The sequence below is a fragment of the Pelophylax lessonae genome (genome assembly GCF_965119305.1).
Source record: "Pelophylax lessonae genome assembly, chromosome: 7".
NCBI classification, from domain to species: Eukaryota; Metazoa; Chordata; class Amphibia; order Anura; family Ranidae; genus Pelophylax; species Pelophylax lessonae.
In genome coordinates this window covers 151,323,318-151,343,419 of record NC_138774.1, presented here as the reverse complement: position 1 = coordinate 151,343,419, position 20,102 = coordinate 151,323,318, and the positions used below count along the sequence as shown (strand labels likewise).

The following is a 20,102-nucleotide window of genomic DNA, read 5'->3' as shown; positions in this document are numbered from 1 at the left end:
TAAAGAGGACCTGTCCTGTTTATTTCTATTACAAGGGATGCCTGCATTCCTTGTACAGTAATCAGAATAAAAGTGATCAAAACAAATTTTTTTTTTTTTTCAAGGGACAGTATAAAAAAGAAAAAAAATTTAGAGCGCCCGTCCCTCCGAGCTCGCACACAGAAGTGAACGCATAGGCAAGTCGTGCCCACATATGTAAATGGTGTTCAAACCACATGAGGTATCGCCGCAATCGTTGGAGCAAGAGCAATAATTCCAGCCCTAGATCTCCTCTGTAACACTAAACTGGTAACCTGTAGAAATTTTTAAAATGTCGCCTATGGAGATTTTTAGGTGCCAATGTTTGCCGCCATTCCACAAGCGTGTGTAATTTGAAGCGTGACATGTGTGACATGTTGTGTATCAATTTGCTTGGCGTAACACTATATCTTTCACATTATATTAAACAAATTAGGCTAACTTCACGGTTTTCTTTCTTAATTTAAAGTGTATTTTTTCACAAAAAATTGCATTTGTAAGAGCGCTGCGCAAATACGGTGTGACAGTGTTGCAACGATCTCCATTTTATTCTCTAGGGTCTCTGCTAAAAAATAACTATATACAGTTGAGCAAAGTATTTAGTCAACCACCAATTGTGCAAGTTCTCCCACTTAAAAGATGAGAGAGAGGCCTGTAATTTATCATAGGTACACTTGAACTATTAGAGACCGAATGGGGGTAAAGAATCCAGGAAATCGCATTGTAGGATTTCTAATGAATTAATTGGTAAATTCCTCTGTAAAATAAGTATTTGGTCACCTACAAACAAGCAAGATTTCTGGCTCTCACAGACCTCTAACTTCAAGAGGCTCCTCTGTCCACCACTCATTACCTGTATTAATGGTACCTGTTTGAACTTGTTATCAGTATAAAAGACACCTGTCCACAACCTCAAACAGTCACACTCCAAACTCCACTATGGCCAAGACCAAAAAGCTGTCGAAGGACACAGAAACAAAATTGTAGACCTGCACCAGGCTGGGAAGGCTGAATCTGGAATAGGAAATCAACTGTGGGAGCAATTATTCGAAAATGAAAGACCTACAAGAGCACTGATAATCTCCCTCGATCTGGGGCTCCACGCAGGATCTCACCCTGTGGAGTCAAAATGATCACAAGCACGGTGAGCAAAAATTCCAGAGCCACACGGGGGGGGGGGACCCTAGGGAATGACCTGCAGGGGGGGGGACCCTAGGGAATGACCTGCAGAGAGCTGGGACCAAAGTAACAAAGGCTACCATCAGTAACCGACTACGCCGCCAGGGACTCCTGCAGTGCCAGACGTGTCCCTTTGCTTAAGCCAGTACATGTCCGGGCCCATCTGAAGTTTGACCAGAGATCATTTGGATTATCCAGAAGAGGTTTGGGAGAATGTCCTATAGTCAGATAAAACCAAAGTAGAACTTTTTGGTAAAAACTCAACTCATTGTGTTTGGAGGAGAAAGAATGCTGAGTTGCATCCAAAGAACACCATACCTACTGTGAGGCATGGTGGTGAAAACCTCATGCGTTGGGGCTGTTTTTCTGTAAAGGGACCAGGACGACTGATCCGTGCAAAGGAAAGAATGACTGGGGCCATGTATCATGAGATTTTGAGTGAAAACCTCCTTCCATCAGCATGGGTATTGAAGATGAAACGTGGCTGGGTCTTTCAGCATGACAATGATCCCAAACACACCGCCCGGGCAACAAAGGAGTGGCTTTGTGAGAAAACATCACTGCTCTAGAGGAGATCTGCATGGAGGAATGGGCCAAAATACCAGCAACAGTGTGTCAAAACCTTGTGAAGACTTACAGGAAACGTTTGACCTGTCATTGCCAACAAAGGGTATATAACAAAGTATTGAGATGAACTTTTGTTATTGACCAGACTTATTTTCCCACCATAATTTGCATATTCTTTAAAAATCAGACAATGTTTTTTCTCATTTTGTCTCTCATAGTTGACGTATACCGTTGATGAAAATTACAGGCCTCTCATCTTTTTTAAGTGGGAAAACTTGCACAATTGGTGGCTGACTAAATACTTTTTTGCCCAATTGTATTTGGGGGTTTTAAGTAATTTTCTAGCAAAAAAATACTGATTTTAACTTGTAAACAAGTATTGGAAATAGGCTTGGTCCTTAAGTGGATAAATGGGCTGGCTTTAGGCGGGACTGATGAGCAAATAACCAGTTGAGCCACTAAGGAAACAATGAGGGCTGATAATTATCTGACAGCTGAGCAGCCTGAGCACAGGGAAGAGAGCTGCTGCGAGCCCCATCCCCGACACCAGCTCCCAAAGAGTAGTGTTCCTTTGAATGCCAGGGCTCCTAGTCGGCCTGCAGTCCCCTCCAAAAACCTCTGTCCCAGGTGAGTCTGTCAGATCCTCCCCCATCCCCCCCCCCCCCATCAAAAGTGGACTAACAAGGTCCCAGACCTCCACCTGGTCTGGACATGTTAGTCGGGCAGAGTGAGCTCCTAGTCCACTTGATCTCCATCCTTGGCTGCAGGGATAGTTGTCATCAGTAGGTGTAGGGCAGAGCTCATTGACCGGCTGTCGGCTCTTCAGCTGGGTGGTCTTTACCATTCCGGGGCTTGGTCTGCTACTGGGGAGAGACTGCTTTAGTTCCCTTAAGTCGTGGAGACACTGTGGGGGCTAGGCAGAGGCCAGCGGTACTCTGCCCTGTTGCGTGTACTTCAGTTGGGTACCCCGCATTATCCGCTTCGGCTAATTGATGGGGAGGGAGGCTGGCCAGCTTCCTTCACTGCCGCTAGGGATCTGGATCTGCCGCTGGGGAGGTAGGATGACCACTTTCTCCCCCAAACTGTGTATCTTCCACTGGGGAGATGATCTCCTCTCCCTTCTCCCCCCCTAAATCCTGATCTGCTGCTAGGGAGTGACAGTCGCCTTCTCTACTGAACTTTGTAGCTGCCATTGGGGAGATGAGCCGGCTGCTCCCGCACCCTCATCTGGCTGCTGGGATGACATTCCTCTGTCATGGTCACCCAGGTGCACAGATTCTTGCTGGGGAGGGAAGACCGTTTCCTTCGCTCTGGCTGACTGTTGAGGAGGGAGGACAATCGCTTCCTCTCCTAAACTGTGGATATGCTGCTGAGAAGGGGGGAATCGCTTCCTCCTCTCCCTTCATCTTTGGCTTCCACTGGGGAACAAGAACCACCACCTTCTCACCCTGGGCTTCCAGAACTGCTGCGGGTGTGGGGCAGAGGTCTGTAGTTCTCTGCCCTTCTGCCAGCGCTTCTGTTGGAGGTTGGCTGGTTTCTTCCTCGTCTGCAGAAAACTATTAAATCCCCAGTCTCTGGAACTGGTGTCTGGGGTTAGAGGTTCACCGTCTCCTGTCCCTGGAACCCAGAAGATGTTACCAGTGCTGGACAGAGGCTAGCATAGCTCTGCCCTGTTTTTAGCATTTCAGTTGAAAGTTCAGTAAATGTTACATCCTCCAATGAAAAAATTCACTCTGCTTTCTGTGGCTGGGGATGGAGGATGACTACCTCTTCTCCAGAGTCTTTGAATTGCTGCTGAGAAGTTATTGCCAGCTTCTCACCCAGTTCTCATCTGGAACTGTCGCAGACGTGGGACAGCGGTCCTAGACACTCTGGTTACCAGGGCTTCAGCTTTGGGGACGGCATTCTCCGGAGCCTCCTGCTTGTTCTGTGGCATGCTACTGAATGTGTTTTAGCAGTTCCCTGTTTGCCCTTTTCCAGGTGCTGTTCTTTCCTTGGCAAATATTCCAGATCAGGTTTAAGCTCTGAGACCCATAGGAGATCCAAGGATAGCCTCTCTGTATTCTCACAGGTACTCAAGGGTAGATTCCTCTTAATTGTCAAACACACAAACATCTGTAAAGGCTCTCCCACAGCAATCCAAGGCCGCCAAAGTCCTATCCCTCCGTAGAGCATTCTGTTGTCTGCCCTAAATATTCCTGCTCTGTGTTACATTTCAGAGCCCAATATCAATGGTCCAGGGGGAGATAGAACTGGACAAGCCTATCCAACTCGCACACCTATTGCTCTTGGGGCCGCTCTCCTAGGACTGCAATACGCAACTCCCGTTAGTCACTGGCCCGTTGCCCTGGGGTTGGAAAGCACTTGCCCTGGTATATACCAATAACTTGGAGGGTTCCAGGCCAGAGCTCCACCCGAATCCGCTGCCTGAGCTCCAGGTGATCCGTAGCAGCCCCTGTGACTCTGATGCCAGGTCCATATCTCTGCTGGGGTGACTGAAGTCTGCTATCCCGATCTTGGATCCCATTGGATCCCAGTGGAGGTTTGGATGTCCCAGACTGCAGGAAGCATCCCACCGCTTGCCACCAAATGTGAGGGAACTGTCCAGCACCCCGCTTGAGTGCTTCCGTCGGTATACAGCTTCATCCAGTCTGGGCATAGGAACAAGATAATATAGCTGACCATACAAAACTAGCCAACAATAGCTTGTATGAGAACTGGAACTGTTTATTGAAAACTCACCCTTAAATTATAGTACACCAGGTCAGATCACAGTATTGTATGTAAAGTAAATTGTATACAGAAACAGAATTAACATAATTAAGGCACAACCAACCTATACTATATGCTAATCCACCTCTAGCAACAAATAGCTGACAGTAATAGAATTAACTTGAGATAATTAGTCCCTTAAACCAGCCAAGGTGGAGGGGACACAAAACTAGCAGACATGCAAACAATAGATGAGTTGGCACAATTAACAATGAGTGAAAGACACTTAGGAGGCACACTACACCTACTTACAATAAACACATTTTAGCAGGTGATCCGACAGGTGGCCTGAGCTGATGACTTAATCTGCTATTAGTCTGTGTGAAGCAGTCACTATTAGTAATGGGGCAGCTAGGCCCTAAACATTGATCCCAGGCCTAGGTTCCCAAAGTCTGTGTGTTTTTGGGGAAACATGAACTTAAATAATAAACAAGACCACTCCAAGGGTCCACCAGGCACACACTTCCCAAAGAGTAGTGTTTCCTTGAAAGTCGGAGCCCATAGTAATTGGGCAAGAGGCTAACCTGCAGTCCCCTCCAAAAGCCTCTGTCCTGGGTGAGTCATTGACACCCCCATGCACTGACACCCCCATACACTGACGCCTACACTGACCCAATACACTGATACCTACACTGACCCCCCCTTACACTGACCCCCCCATACACTGACACCTACACTGACCCCCCCCCATACACGGACACCCATACTGACCCCCCAATACACTGACACCTATACTGACCCCCCCCATACACTGACCCCCCCATACACTGACACCTACATTGACACCCCATACACTGACACCTACACTGACCCCCATACACTGGCCCCCCCCTTACACTGACCCCCCCCTAAACTAACCCCCATACACTGACACCTACACTGACCCCCCCCCCCATACACTGACACCTACACTGACCCCCCCTACACTGACCTATCTCCCCCCCTCCCATGTCCACTTCCTTGGGCCCCCGGGGCAGGCAGCACATCACTCACCTCTTTGTGTCCAGACACTGGGGACTTGAGGAGGCGATCTGGAGCAGAGGAGAGACACAGCGTGTCAGCAGCAGCCAGCATGGAGGCAGCCGGTCCGGACACCAGGGAGAGACTCCCAAGTGTGGTGCTGCACATGCACCGAGCCACCGGCTGCCATCTTCACCCACGACCAGCCCCGCCCCCTGGCCGCACGTGACACCTTCAGTGTCCACCGCACCGCTCGTCCTGCACAAAGACAGTAAAGGAGCCAAATGCAGGAAACAGTGGGCGGGCGGACCGCTGGACGGGGCATTGTCCCAATAAAGGGATGGGGGACACTATTATCCCGCAGATGGCGGGCGTGGGATGCACCCGCCTAAATGTTGCGCCCGATGCCAGTGGCCCCCTCCACACCCCCCATGCTAAGCCACTGGTCTGTGCACACCTTTTCAAAATTCTACAAACTTGATGTTCTGGCATCGGCAGATGCCTCCTTTGGTCGCTAAGTTTTGTGTGCGGCAGTGCTTTAAGGGGACCCTAGTTTTGCAGGGCCCTGGCTGTTGGGGGGGTTTTCCCCCTTGTTTGTTTGCTTTCCTGGGTTGTTGCTCCAGTTGAGCTTTTCTGTTGCCCAGAGGATACCTTTCTGTTCACGGAAGGTTCCTTTCTCTGACGTGGGTGCTGCGTTGCCTTTATGACGGTTACGTTTCCCACCCCTCATGTCTACACTGCTTTGAGTCATCCCATTGGTGAAGACTGAATGAGTGGGCGGCGACTGTCAAAGGACTCGAGAAAACTGAATTTTTGTAAAATCTTACCGTACAATTCCTTTCTCTGAGTCCTCTGACAGTCGCCGCCCCGCCCCTCTATTTGGGGTTCTTTGGCCTTTAACTGCTTGCTACCAAACTGAGTTGGGATGGCTGATAGCAGGGGGGTATTGGACTAGTGGGACAGCCCCCATAGGTGTGTCTATGTAAATTACTTTGTTTTTAACAAGTCTTATGCCTAGCTTGCTTCTATGGATAAGAGATCAATACCCATTGGTGAAGACTGAAACCCATTGGTGAAGACTGAATGAGTGGGCGGCGACTGTCAGGACTCAGAAAGGAATTTTACGGTAAGATTTTACAAAAATTCAGTTTTTTGCTTTTAAATGGAGAAAATTATGTATTTTCTTTTTCTTTGTGCTAGAAAAGATCATAAACTGACCAAAAAAATGTGTAACTAAATTGGCAATATCCGAGTTTGATCTAATTTAGCCCCCATGCACACAGGGCGTCAGAAATAACGAGCTGCAGAGCCACTTCGAACGTCAGGAAAAAGCAGCTGTAAAAACGTGCTTTCAGTACCTTTTTCCATTGGCGTTTTTGCACGTTTGGCCACGTCGCTTTTAGCAGTGTTTTTTCTGCCTCCATTCAAAATCAACGGTTCCCTATGGGAGCCTATTGATTTGAATGGAAGGCACATCGCAAGTCTGATCCGGATGATCTGACTTGCGGTGCGACTTGCACTGTGAGACTCTTGAGGGGGAACTCCACGCCAAAATTGGAAAAAAAATGGCTTGGGGGTCCCGCCCAGGTTCCAAATCGGGCCCTTCGGGTCTGGCATGAATTTTGAGGGTAGCCCCATGCCCGTGGGGTCCCCTCCAAAATCCACACCAGACCCTTATCTGAGCATGCAGCCTGGCAGGCCAGGAAAGGGGACGAGCGAGCGGCCCCACCCCCCTAACCATGCCAGGCCACACGCCCTCAACATGGGGGGTGTGGGTGCTTTGAGGCAGGGGGGGCTCTGCATCCCCCCACCCCAAAGCACCTTGCCCCCATGTTGATGACAAGGGCCTCTTCCCGACAACCCTGGCCGGTGGAAAAAAGAGGGGAAGAAACTGCGCTAAATATCAAGGAAAAAAGGTAGCAGCAACTTAATATGTGACAAACATCAGAAAAACAGTAAATGGGGGAAGCTGCGCTAATGCGGTGGTTGTGGGGGTCTGCGGGCAGGGGGCTTATCGGAATCTGGAAGCCCCCTTTAACAAGGGGGCCCCCCAGATCCCGGACCTCCTCCCTATGTGAATGGGTATGGGGTACATTGTACCCCTACCCATTCACCCCATAAAAGGCAGTGTATGTAAATGACAGGAGACGTTTTGAAAAGTTTTATTAAAAATCTTTATCCGGTCTTCTCCGCTCTGGTCTTCTCCTCTCTGCTCTTCTCCTCTCTGCTCTTCTCCTCTCTGCTCTTCTGGTCTTCTCCTCTCTGCTCTTCTGGTCTTCTCCTCTCTGCTCTTCTGGTCTTCTCCTCTCTGCTCTTCTGGTCTTCTCCTCTCTGCTCTTCTGGTCTTCTCCTCTCTGCTCTTTTTGTCTTCTCCTCTCTGCTCTTTTTGTCTTCTCCTCTCTGCTCTTTTTGTCTTCTCCTCTCTGCTCTTTTGGTCTTCTCCTCTCTGCTCTTCTGGTCTTCTCCTCTCTGCTCTTCTGGTCTTCTCCTCTCTGCTCTTCTGGTCTTCTCCTCTCTGCTCTTCTGGTCTTCTCCTCTCTGCTCTTCTGGTCTTCTCCTCTCTGCTCTTCTGGTCTTCTCCTCTCTGCTCTTCTGGTCTTCTCCTCTCTGCTCTTCTGGTCTTCTCCTCTCTGCTCTTCTGGTCTTCTCCTCTCTGCTCTTCTGGTCTTCTCCTCTCTGCTCTTCTGGTCTTCTCCTCTCTGCTCTTCTGGTCTTCTCCTCTCTGCTCTTCTGGTCTTCTCCTCTCTGCTCTTCTGGTCTTTTGCCCCCTGCTCTTCTGGTCTTTTGCCCCCTGCTCTTCTTCTGCCTCTGGTCTTCTTCCTCCGCTCTTCTTCTTCTGCCTCTGGTCTTCTACTTCCTACGGTCCTCTTCCGACGCTGTCTCTGGTGATTATGCCTGGCTCCGGTCTATGCAGCTTATTATATAGCCATTAGGGGCGTGGAAGCAACTCCTTTAGAGTGTATCGCTCACATGTTCAATGAATGTGACAACCTTTTAAGGTTTCTTGATTCATACAGGGCTTTGCCTGCCTGGCATGAACAAAGTCCTCACAATAGTACTCCACTACCTGTCTGCTTCAAAAATCATGATGGGGTTGTCTCCATGGGAATTGTCCTTTTTAAAGACTGCTTTCCTGGTAGCAGTAGCCTCAATCGGGAGGGTTTCGGAGTTGGCAGCTCTAGGGTATATAGAACCTTATACGTCCTTCCTTTCAGAAGTTATTTTGCTCCCATTGCTGGATTCTATTCTGAAAAGATTCAATTTAGGTGAAGAAATCATGTTGCCTATTTTTCATCTGGAAGATGGACAAGAAGTTAGTCCTTTTTGGCTATGTGGGTGACACTGAAGACTTGCATCAATGCTACCCTGACTTTTAGGTCATCAGATTGCCTGTTTGTGGTTCTAAGAGGTTCTTGCGAGGGAGCTACGGCTTTGTGCAGAGTGATTGCTTCTTGAATTGTGAAAGCGATCTCCCTGTCTTAACCTCAACCTCCTGGGTCCAAATGCAAGGCGGCAATATGGTCATTCATACTCTCCTTTATTTCTCATTATCATCAGACAGATCTGTCATTGTTGACAACTGTTAATTTTGGCAAAATGGTTATCTTTTCAGCTAAGAGACCATAATTATCCTTTTGTTTCCCCATTATCCCACCCTGGTTAGCTAGTTTATTTCCAGTGGTAGGCCGACATGGTGCTGTCGGGAAAATCGAAAATTGAAGATCAAATCTCGCAATTTTCCTTTCCTGACAATTTCAAGGTCAGCAGACTCCCACCCAGGTGCAGAAATCTAGTTATAGAACGCCGGTCTGAGGTAGGGAGTCTAATTTTATGAGTTGGGACCTACAGGAGGGGTATGGATGGGGCATGGAGCTTATCAGTAAAGAAAAATTAGTAAGTAGTTGATCTTAATTTTTTAGTGTTTTTATTATTATTTTTTTTCTATGTGTTGAGTTTTTAGATGCACATTTTGCTTTTTTTATCCTATTGTTTCTGAGCCCTATGATGGTTGCAAATAACATACACATATGTGATTTCACTGTGATCATTAGGAGTAGGACAATTTTGTTTTGGGTTGTTCTTTAGTAATATGTCATGGTTAATAGCAAGAAGTGTCCTGCTACATTTATAAAAAAAAAAAGCACTAAGTAGTTGCAATGATGTATATAGTTTTACTAGCACATACCAATGGTGAAAAACTGGGTTCAGGCTTTAAATTTGTTTTACATTTGTTAAAGGATGAAAAGGTGAAAATGGAAATGTCATTTCTCTTAAAGTGGAAGTTTAGACAAAACATAATTAACTCTAAACCTACTCTCTGCCAAATTTGAAGCCTAGTCTATCTACTCCTGTAAATAAAAAAAATTGCTATACTTGCCTGTTCTGCGGCCAGTCCAGTCCCAGGCTGAGCTGTCAGCGGCGGCTAGAATATGTAGGTGTGTGCAGGAGATGCAGCTGACAACTGGAGCCCCATATTACGTCTATGGGTGAGATCCCTTCTCTGCATTTCGCAGCCATTGTCTGTTCACTCCTGCACACAGCAGCCACCGCTGGGGACCGGACCAGAGTGGCTGCAGAACAGGTAAGTATAGCGATCTTTTTTTTTTTTTTTTTTTTTTTTCTTTCCAGGGCTAGATAGTTTAGGTTTAGAATGTTGGAGAGAGTAGGTTTAGCGTTTGGTTAGATTTTGACTTTACTGCATTCCAGGGCTAGATAGTTTAGGTTTAGAATGTTGGAGAGAGTAGGTTTTAGCGTTTGGTTAGATTTTGACTTTACAAAACAACAATTGAAGATTTTTTGCAGTAAAGTATTGTAGGTGTCCTGTAGCTTTTGATATTATTATAGGATACTGTCTGAAAATAAGGGGGGGGGGGGGAAGAACCCCGAAAGCTTGTCCTGAAAATGGTTAATGCAGATAAAAAGTATCATGGAAAGTGTACGAATACAGCTACAATCGCCTTGTATAACTTTTGGGTTCTAGTTTATATACTTCTGCATGCTAAATAACTAACTACAATTTTATAGATGCCATTATATTATGATCATAGAAAAAAAAATCCATCTGTAAATATCCTGAGTTAATTTCCTTACATACTAGATTTAGTAGTGCAGCTGTCTTGTGCACAAACTGGTCTGCTTTTCCATGGCAAGCTTGGAACCTTATTATTCCTAATAGCTTCAGACTGCATAGATTTTTTTTTTTTTTTTTATGCTGATTTAGACAGGTTTTAAACTCTACCACATGAACTAGTTTGTAACAGACTAGAACTAGTTTGTAACAGACTAGATGAACAAATGTAATGCCATCGCTGGAGCGAATATGTTGGTGAGGAAATTCTGCTCCTGGAATCCTGAAAATGAATCATTAAGATGGAGGCAGAGCATATTGACAGCTTTAAAGGTATATTTCAGTCACAAATTGGGATTTGGTAAAAACAAAAAAAAAAAAAACGTCTGAAGTAACTATGCATTTAATTTTTACCACTTGTGTTGGTGAATGAGAATTTTTCAGTTCTTGGTTTTGACCATTTTTTGTCCTTCAGATAATGCTGTGCTGTTCCACCAATGGCCACTATGACTCGGTGTTTACAAAAAATTTTCAAACAACTGCTGCAGTTTGCCAAGGTATGCATGTTTTATGTTCCATGAGTATGATTCCATTTTACTTCTTGTTGAATGTCCGCATTTAAAAAAATAGCTATGTTTTTTTACATTTGAGAAAGATGTAAAAGTTCTACCATAGACCCTAATGAATGTGCTACCTTTTTGTATATACAGTGATACCTCGGATTACAAACTTAATTTGTGAACAACCCAAATTGGTCGTGAACCGAGGCACATTTTCAATGTAAATCCGGTTAATCCGTTCTGACCTTTTTTTTTTTTTTTTTTTTTTTTGGTTTTTGAAGCCCAAAAATATGAAACCGATTAGAATACACATTAGTACAGTATAGTAATGTATAAAGAGGGGACACTAACCTTGCTATAGATGACTTCTGGCATGGAGGAAGGCAGGTGGGAGGCTGTGAAATACAATACAGTATTGTACACAAGTACTGTACAGTATTGTACAGTACTGTATGTGCTAAAAAGCACACCAAAAAGCAAAAAGTGTCTTCACAGTACTCCCAGTACTTCTTTCTGTGCCTCTTCTTCTCTCCACGATCTTCCTACAGGAAGTCATGACCATGTGATAGCCTGGAAATGGCATTAAAATGGCCGCGGCTCCTGTTCGTGAACCGAAGCGGAGTTCGTGAACCGGAGCATATTTTTATGAACTTTTCTGTTTGTGAACCGAGTTGTTCGTGAACAGAAGCGTTCGTGAACCGAGGTATCACTGTAATGGTTTTTATTGATCAGTTCGCTAGATAGGATTCCATTTATAATTCCATTAGACTCAATTCTCAACTGCAAATCTGATTAGTTTTTAGGAAACTTTTTTTAACTAAAGAACAATTTATGCATTACAGAATTGTGAGGTATGTTTTTTAACTTGTCGTTATTTCATAGCTGTTCTCTATGAGTGCCTATACAGAGATGTTTTTGGGGTGGACGAGCGAGAGCTGATGGCAGCTGTTGAGCTTTTTCGAAGTGGAACCAAAAAGAATCGTAACAGTGCATCTACCGGCAGTGAAGATGCCAATTTTGATTGCATAGCAGAACATAAAGCCTTGACTGAAATTAGGTATCTTTTCTCTTACTGCTGAGAACTTCAAACCGTAGTTGTCTCAAATCGCACTACAATTGTAAAACACATGTTCAGGTGCCATTCACTTTCCATGGTGCCTGAACAGTGCTGTTTTGCTGCGATTATCACTCCTGCTCCTTTTTGAGTGACAAACTGCATGCACTGCAGATGGCCATGCAATTTATTGTGGCAAAGCCACACCGCATTTAAGTTCCATTGAAAATGGCCCTTTTCAACGAGCAGGTGCATTTTTCGTGTATTTTTATTAGTTTTTTTGACCACACCAAAAATGCAGCTTGCAGGACTTTAAAATATGCAACTGACCCATGTGAAGATTTCCAAAGGGATTTAATGTTTTTTTTTTCTTCCGTGTTTGTTTTTTTAACGCAAAGACAGAAGAAAAACGAATCAGTTTTAAAGCAGCCTTCATCTGGTGATTCTGTCAGTTTTTCAACAGAACAAGCAGATGTAGCAGTTAGAGGATTGAGACAATTTATCATTGGCAGGACAATGTACAATGATCCGTTTTTATTTAGGTAAAATATTTATCCCAAAGGGAACAGAACTGTTGCTGTGATTGCTGATAAAGTGTTACCTGGAGTGTGGCTTCAATTTTAGTATCAAAATCTGCTACTACATCTAATGTTAAACTCCACTAAATTGAGGATATGATGGCGTCTAGTTACCTACCCACTCACTAATCTGAAGTGGGGCTCTTTGGCAAAAACACAATGCATATGAAAAAATGGCATACCAGTAGATTAGCCTAAAGAGCCATAATGAGGCTCTGGGGAATAGTTACAAGAAATTATATGAAGAAACCACAAAAATGTGTAGCAAAAAAAACTACTTTTATTGAATACAAAAATATCAAAAACAAATAAATCAAAAGTACAGTAACTTCCCACCATCACCAATAAAAAAAGACAACGTTGTCTTAACCACAAAGGTGCACCGGATGCCAGACATGCATATACACAGTTAAATTATGTCATATAAACTCAAACTCCTGCATAGCATTAGGAGAAACATAATGTGCATGCAATTCACCTAAACAGACTCTTTAACCAGTTCTGGACCGGCAGGATTTGCCCCTTAATGACTAGGCCATTTCTTGCGATTTGGTACTGCAATACTTTAACGGAAAATTGGACGGTTGTGCAACACTGTACCAAAATAAAATTCCCCCACAAATAGAGCTTTCTTTTGTTGGTATTTAATCATCTCTGCAAATTTTTTTTTTTTTTTTTTGCACTATAAACGAAAAGAGTGACCATTCTGAAAAAGACAATATTTTTCACATTCTACTATATATCATTCCCCCCCAAAAAATCTATTTCTCTATCGTTCATTAACAGGCACAGCTCCATATAATTCTTGACCATTGGGTTATGCTGCCCCCTACAGGAGTAGAACACTAGGCAGGAAAAAGCTTAACCTCGCCTTTGGGGCCATCTCTGCAGGCATACACCCACACACTCTGCTATAGTCTTCAGTTTTTCTGCCTAGTTTAGGAGAAGGACCTAGTTCCCTGCTGAGACTTCAGTCTTAGCTGGTTTTTTTGGGAACATTTTTGTAACACTTTATTTTTTATTTAGTTTTGTTCCTGAAAGAACTACAAGCAACAGCCGACTGGGTTTCGGACTGGATATGCTAGATCCTCAAAGTCTCCTAGCTTGGCCAGCGAGCGTGGGCAGGTTATAGTCCAGCACTAGGCCTCACCATGACAGAGCCCCGAGATGCGCCGGGGCGCATATGACCTGGGTAACCCTGAGAAGCAGCTTACCCCCTGGCTGTCACCCCCCCCCCCCTTCCCCAGGTGGAAGTCTGTTCAGAGTGGTGCCCACCTGATGCCGTTGGTATGGTGAGTAAGTGGGGGCCCCTCCTGGGGAACCCGCCAATGTCACTGTCTAAGGACCCCCCTGGGGGGTCCCGGAGACCGCATGGCGCGCTGTGGGGTCTGCCATTTTGCTATAGTTTGGCTCTTGTAATTGTTCACATTGACATGCATGGGTGGCTATGTTTTGTTTGTTCCCCCATAGTAATTCATTGGGCGGCCATTTTCTTGGAGTCCACGATCGCTGGACAGCAGGGAGAAGTTGGGGTGACTCTGACACAGGAACAGGAAATACCTGGGTCATGTCTAGATCATTTTTCTCTCTGCACAGAACATTTCTATATCCCTCCATATAGTTTTGGTGGTATGTTACTGGGGGTCCCTGTAGGTATTTCTCATTGACCCTCCTTTAGGCTGTGCTAGGGCTGTTATTTGTGGTGCAGCAGTGTGGATCGCACTTTTTTTTTTCTTAAAGTGACACTGTTTTTTTGTATTACGTAAATATGGAATCCCAGGACCAAATCTCACCCACAGACCCCCTAAGTGTGGTTGCAGGACCCTCCGGGTCACAGCCCCTGTCTGCATTTATAGCAGTTTTGGAAAACCTGGTGTCAAAAGTGGATTTAGGTTTAAAAAATCCTGCTAGTAGAAAGCGCCCTATGCATTCCCTGCCTCTAGTATCCTCACATTCTGAGGTAGATATTGCTGCCGCAGACGCATGCTATCCTGGTGGATCTGCGTCTTTGCATTCTGATGGTGAGGAGGATGTATCCGCATCAGCAGCCGCATGGGAAAGCACGCTAGTGGAAGCACTAGTGTCAGTGCAGGAAACCTTAAAAATGGCGGCTGATTCTACAGCGTCAGGGACGCAGGTGTCTTTTGGCACCCGCAAATCCCAGAAGTCGGGCAAGGAACTTCCGGAACTTTTTGACATTGTCAATGAACAGTGGGGGCGCATCAAATAAATGTTAGTGGTGCCTAAGCTCTTTAAAGGCGCTACCTCCTCGCGGACGCGGTATCAGCTAGATGGACTGTGCCACCAAAGGTGGATCATCCAGTTTCCAGACTAAACAAGTCTACTGTGTTTCCGGCGGAGGACTCCCCGGTATTTACAGACCCAGTGGATAGACGGATTAAGTCTGTCCTGCCATTTGCATGCGATAGCGGGCTCAATACTGAAACCGGTGTTTGTGATCACTCTGGTGTCACAGACCATAACGGAATTGGCGATGTTACTGAAAGGTGACTTGGAAACGAATCAGCTCTCATCGGGCCTGATAGAGCAAACGGGCCAAATGGTCCAAGCCCTTCTGTACATATGTAATACGCCGCCGAATGCGGCTCCACTGGTAGCCAGATTGTCTGCGGTGGGGGCTGCTATTGGATGCATGGTGTGGCTAAAAAGCTGGTCTGCAGACCAGGCTTCCAAAAAGACTTTGACCTTCAGGTTGTTTGGATCCTCCCTGGATGAGTTAATCAAAGGCCTTACAGGTGGGAAGTACTCTTCATACCCAATCCACCAAGGGCAAGGCACTGCATAATAGACGGGGGCCTTCATTTACTGCTCATAGGCGGCCTTTTCAGCTAAGCCATTCAGGTCTTGTGGGGGTTCCAAGAAGACATGGTTGGGTAAGCCGAAAACAGGCCAATCCGGATCTGCGGACAAATCCTCGTCTGCATGAAGGGACGCCCTCACCTGTCTCTGGGGTCTGGGGTGGGGGGACATCTTTGCTTCTTTCCGGAATCATGGACTTCCTTGATCAGGAAAAGTGGGTTCACAAACTGATCCGATCGGGTTACAAGATCGAATTCAGTTTCTTCCCGTCCAACCTCCACCTATCTCCAGATCGGTTAATGGACCTAAAAGAAGCGGTGCAAGATCTGCTGTCACAGGGAGTGATTGTGCCAATTCCCTCTCGGGAATGTTTTCAGGGGTTTTATTCAAACCTGTTCACGGTGCTCAAGAAGGATGGCAAATGCGTCCAATCCTGAATCTCAACGTTCTGAACTGCTTTATATGGGTACAGAAGTTTCGAATGGAGTAGATTTGCACGGTGTCGGGGTCCCTAACATCAGGCAGACCTGTTGGCCTCTCGATTATCAAGGTCGCATATCTACACATCCCTATCTACGCTGGGCACCAGGGTTTTTTCTTCGCTTCGCTGTGGGAGAGGAGCACTTTCAATTTGTGGTGTTACCCTTTGGTCTCGCCTCTGCTCCCAGGGTCTTCACAAAAGTGTTGGCTCCGATATTGGCACCTCTATGTCAGAGGAGAATTGTGGTCCTGTGGTACCTGGAGGATCTCCTGTTAAGAGCAGATTCTCATTCAGCTCTGTTGGGGGACTTGGCAATCACTGTGCTGGACCATCCATTTCGCAAAATCCGCCCTGGTACCATCCTCAAGACTGGTCTACCTGGGTCTGACTCTGGATTCCGCTTCGGCAAAGTCTTTTGGGGTTTTGTTTATGTACTCTACTGCTATGCTACTGAAACTGAGGTTGGAATGCAGGAAGCAGGAGGTTATTGACTGAGGGGACCACCCCCTGGGGGTGGGGTATGCTAAAAGCTTTGATATTAACATATTCGGTTGTCTAGCCACTCCTACGGAGCAAAGGTCAATAACCCATTGGTGACGAATATGAAGGGGCGGCGACTGTCGGAGGACTCAGAGAAAGGAATTTTACAGGTAAGATTTTACAAAAATTCTGTTTTTTGCCTCTGTCATGGTGGTTCAGGCTATGGCGGATTGGACCAAGGTGCTCTAACGCACCCTCGTGGCCGATTCTGCCCCCCCCTACTACCTTGGAGATGGTGGACCAGATTTATCAAGGGGTCATGTATTTGTGCGATGCGGCCTTAAATGAGGCCCTATTAGCTGCACGCCTGTCCAGTGTCGCGGTGATTAACCGTTGACTGATCTGGTTGAAAAACTGGTTGGCTGACCAGAAATCCAGGAAAACGGTGGCTGACATTCCCTATGCGGGGTCTCGCCTTTTTGGAGATTCCCTGGATGAATTGGTTAAAGGAGTCACTGGGGGCAAGAGCACTCTGCTGCCCCAGAATCCTAAGGGTACGTTTTTCCGCGGCAAGCGGGGTCCCGCCTTTAAACCAAATCAGGGGTCCTTTCGTGCCTTCAAGGCACAGAACAAGGTAAAACCCTTCAAGGGCCAGGGTGGTCAGAGAGAGCCCTGGGCCGGCAAACCAAAATCCGGCCAAGCTGGTGCGGCGGCTCAGTCCGCCTATGCCTGAAGGTGCGTCCTCACTCATTTCAGGGGTGGGGGGACGTTTGCGCGGTTTCCTCCAACCTTGGCTGCTCTGAATTCCGAACAGGTGGATTCAGGAAATCATTCGATCAGGGTACAAGATCGAATTTCTTTCACGGCCGGCGAACAGATTCTTTCCCTCAAATCTTCATTTGACCCCAGGGCGGTTACAAGACCTGCATCAAGCGGTACAGGATCTTCTTGCCCAGGGGGTAATCGTCCCAGTGCCATATTTCGGGGGTTTTACTCAAATCTGTTCACTTTGCCCAGAAAGGAGGGCAAAGTGCGTCCGGTTCTGGACTTGAAAGCTCTGAACCGCTTTGTGCGCATTTAAAAATTCCGCATGGAATCGCTCCGCTCGGTGGTGGCCTCCCTGAGTCCAGGAGAATTCCTGGCCTCTATCGATCTGAAGGATGCGTATCTATACATCCCCGTTTTCAAGGGTCATCAGAGGTACCTCCGATTCGCTATCGCGGAGTAACACTATCAGTTTGTGGCGTTACCTTTCGGTCTCGCTTCAGCTCCAAGGGTCTTTACCAAAGTGTTGGCGCCTGTTCTGGGCCTGTTGCGGGCACAGGGCATTGCGGTCTTGGGATATCTGGACGATCTCCTGTTAAGATCGAGTGCCAGTCAGAGCCTGTTGCGCGATCTGTCCACTACGGTCCAGATGCTCCGGGAGTTCGGTTGGACCATCAACGTTCAGAAGTCGACCTTGTCTCCTTCGGTTCGTCTCCCATATTTGGGAATGGTTCTGGACTCTGCTCAAGCAAAGGTGTTCTTACCGGAGGACAAGCTCCGGACCCTGCAGTCCGAGGTCAGGTCCCTCGGGGACAACGAATCCTAGTCACTCAGGACCTGTATGCGGTCCCTGGGGTTGATGGTGTCAGCCTTCGAGGCAATACCATTTGCACAGTTTCACACGCGATCTCTCCAAGCAGAGATCCTGGCCAGGTGGGACAGACTGCCTCAGTCCTTGGACCTGAGAGTGTCTCTAAGTCGCCAAACCCAGAATGGATCTCTTGTGGCTTCAGTCCCCAACTGTGTCGGAAGGAAAATCCTTCCGGCCGTTCCTGTGGACGTTGATTACCACAGATGCCAGCCTGTCGGGCTGGGGTGGCGTCCTGGGCAACCTGTCTGCCCAGGGCACTTGGTCGGAGGAGGAATCCTCCCTTCTGATAAACATATTGGAATTGAGAGCGATCAGGCTGTGCCTGCTCCACTGGTCGGATCGTCTTCAGGGCCGTCCTGTACGGGTGCAGACGGACAATGCCACTGCGGTGGCTTACATCAACCACCAAGGGGGCACCAGGAGTGCCTGGGCGGCCCAGGAAGTGATCAGTATTCTATCTTGGGCCGAGACTCATGTCCCGGCGATATGGCAGCACATTCCTGGTGTAGAGAATTGGCGGGCCGATTATTTGAGCCACCAGACCCTGGACCAGGGGGAATGGTCCCTGCACCCAGAGGTATTTCAAATGCTTTGTTTGAAATGGGGATCCCCGGATGTGGATCTGTTCGCATCTCGGCTAAACAAGGTGGAAAGGTTCGTGGCAAGATCGCGCAATCCTCTAGCAGATGCCTCGGATGCGCTGGTGGTGCCTTGGCGTCGGTATCACCTGATATATGCCTTTCCTCCGATTCAGTTGTTGTCCAGGTTCCTTCGCAGGTTGGTCTTGGAACCAACATTGGTGATTCTGGTGACGCCGGACTGGCCGCGCCGGTCCTGGAATGCTGACATCGTTCACCTGGCCATCGAGCCTCCATGGCGGCTTCCGCTGCGGGAAGATCTTCTGTCTCAGGGACCGATCTTCCATCCTGCTTTACAGTCGCTGGCTTCAACGGCATGGCTGTTGAAAGCCAGGTCCTGAGAGACAGGGGTCTCTCCTCAGAGGTCATTCCTACTTTAATCAAGGCTAGAAAAGCCTCGTCTGGTAAGATTTATTACCGTACATGGAAAGCTTATTTTGCCTGGTGTGAGTCCAGGGGCTTCTCTCCTCGTTCGTACTCGGTGGCGAGAGTGTTGGCTTTCCTCCAGTCTGGTGTGGACCAGCGCCTTGCGTTGGCCACGATTAAGGGCCAGGTATCTGCACTGGCTGTTCTTTTCCAGCGCCCTGTGGTGTCTTAATTCTTTGATTAGCACCTTCATTCAAGGTGTGCGTCACTTGGCCCCTCCTAGAATGGAGCCCTTACCTCCATGGGACTTGAACTTGGTTCTGTCCGTGTTACAACGTTCCCTGTTTGAAAACATCAGGGAAATTTCGTTACCTCTGCTGTCTAAAAAGGTTGCCTTTCTGATGGCGATCACTTCGGCTCGCAGAGTGTCCTTACCTCCCCTTACCTGGTGGTTCATAGGGATAAGATGGTCTTGCGACCTAACCCGTCCTTTCTTCCAAAGGTGGTTTCGGATTTTCACCTTAATGAGGACATTCTTTTACCTTCGCTCTGTGTGAATCCTAAGCATCCTAAGGAGGTTGCCTTGCATTCTTTGGATGTTGTCAGGGCAATCAGGGTTTACCTGTCGACTGAATCCTTTCCAAAATCTGATTCTCTTTGTCCTTCCTGAGGGACCTCGGAAGGGTATGGCTGTGCCTGCGGCGACCATTTTCAAAATGGATCAGACAGACAATTGTACAGGCCTATTCGTTGAAGGAACGTGTACCGCTCTTCCCTGTCAAGGCGCACTCTACCAGATCGGTGAGTGCGTCCTGGGCCTTCCGGCATCAGGCCTCGGTGGCCCAGGTGTGCAAGGCTGCGACTTGGTCGTCAGTGCACACCTTTTTCAAATTCTACAAAATTGTTGTTCTGGCATCAGCTGATG

General features: G+C 47.1%; 1 protein-coding gene across 1 annotated transcript in view; it reads left to right on the top strand.

The window, feature by feature from the left end:
• The window catches only part of LOC309559816 (UDP-N-acetylglucosamine transferase subunit ALG13-like), a gene marked incomplete at both ends in the record, with an annotated part of 487,662 nt that overhangs the window by 123,554 nt on the left and 344,006 nt on the right, over positions 1-20,102 (top strand). Inside the window, 2 exons of the mRNA XM_082263251.1 lie at positions 11,040-11,121; positions 12,007-12,181. Of these exons, the coding sequence (XP_082119377.1) occupies positions 11,040-11,121; positions 12,007-12,181 (257 nt within the window). The remainder of the gene's footprint in view (positions 1-11,039; positions 11,122-12,006; positions 12,182-20,102) is intronic.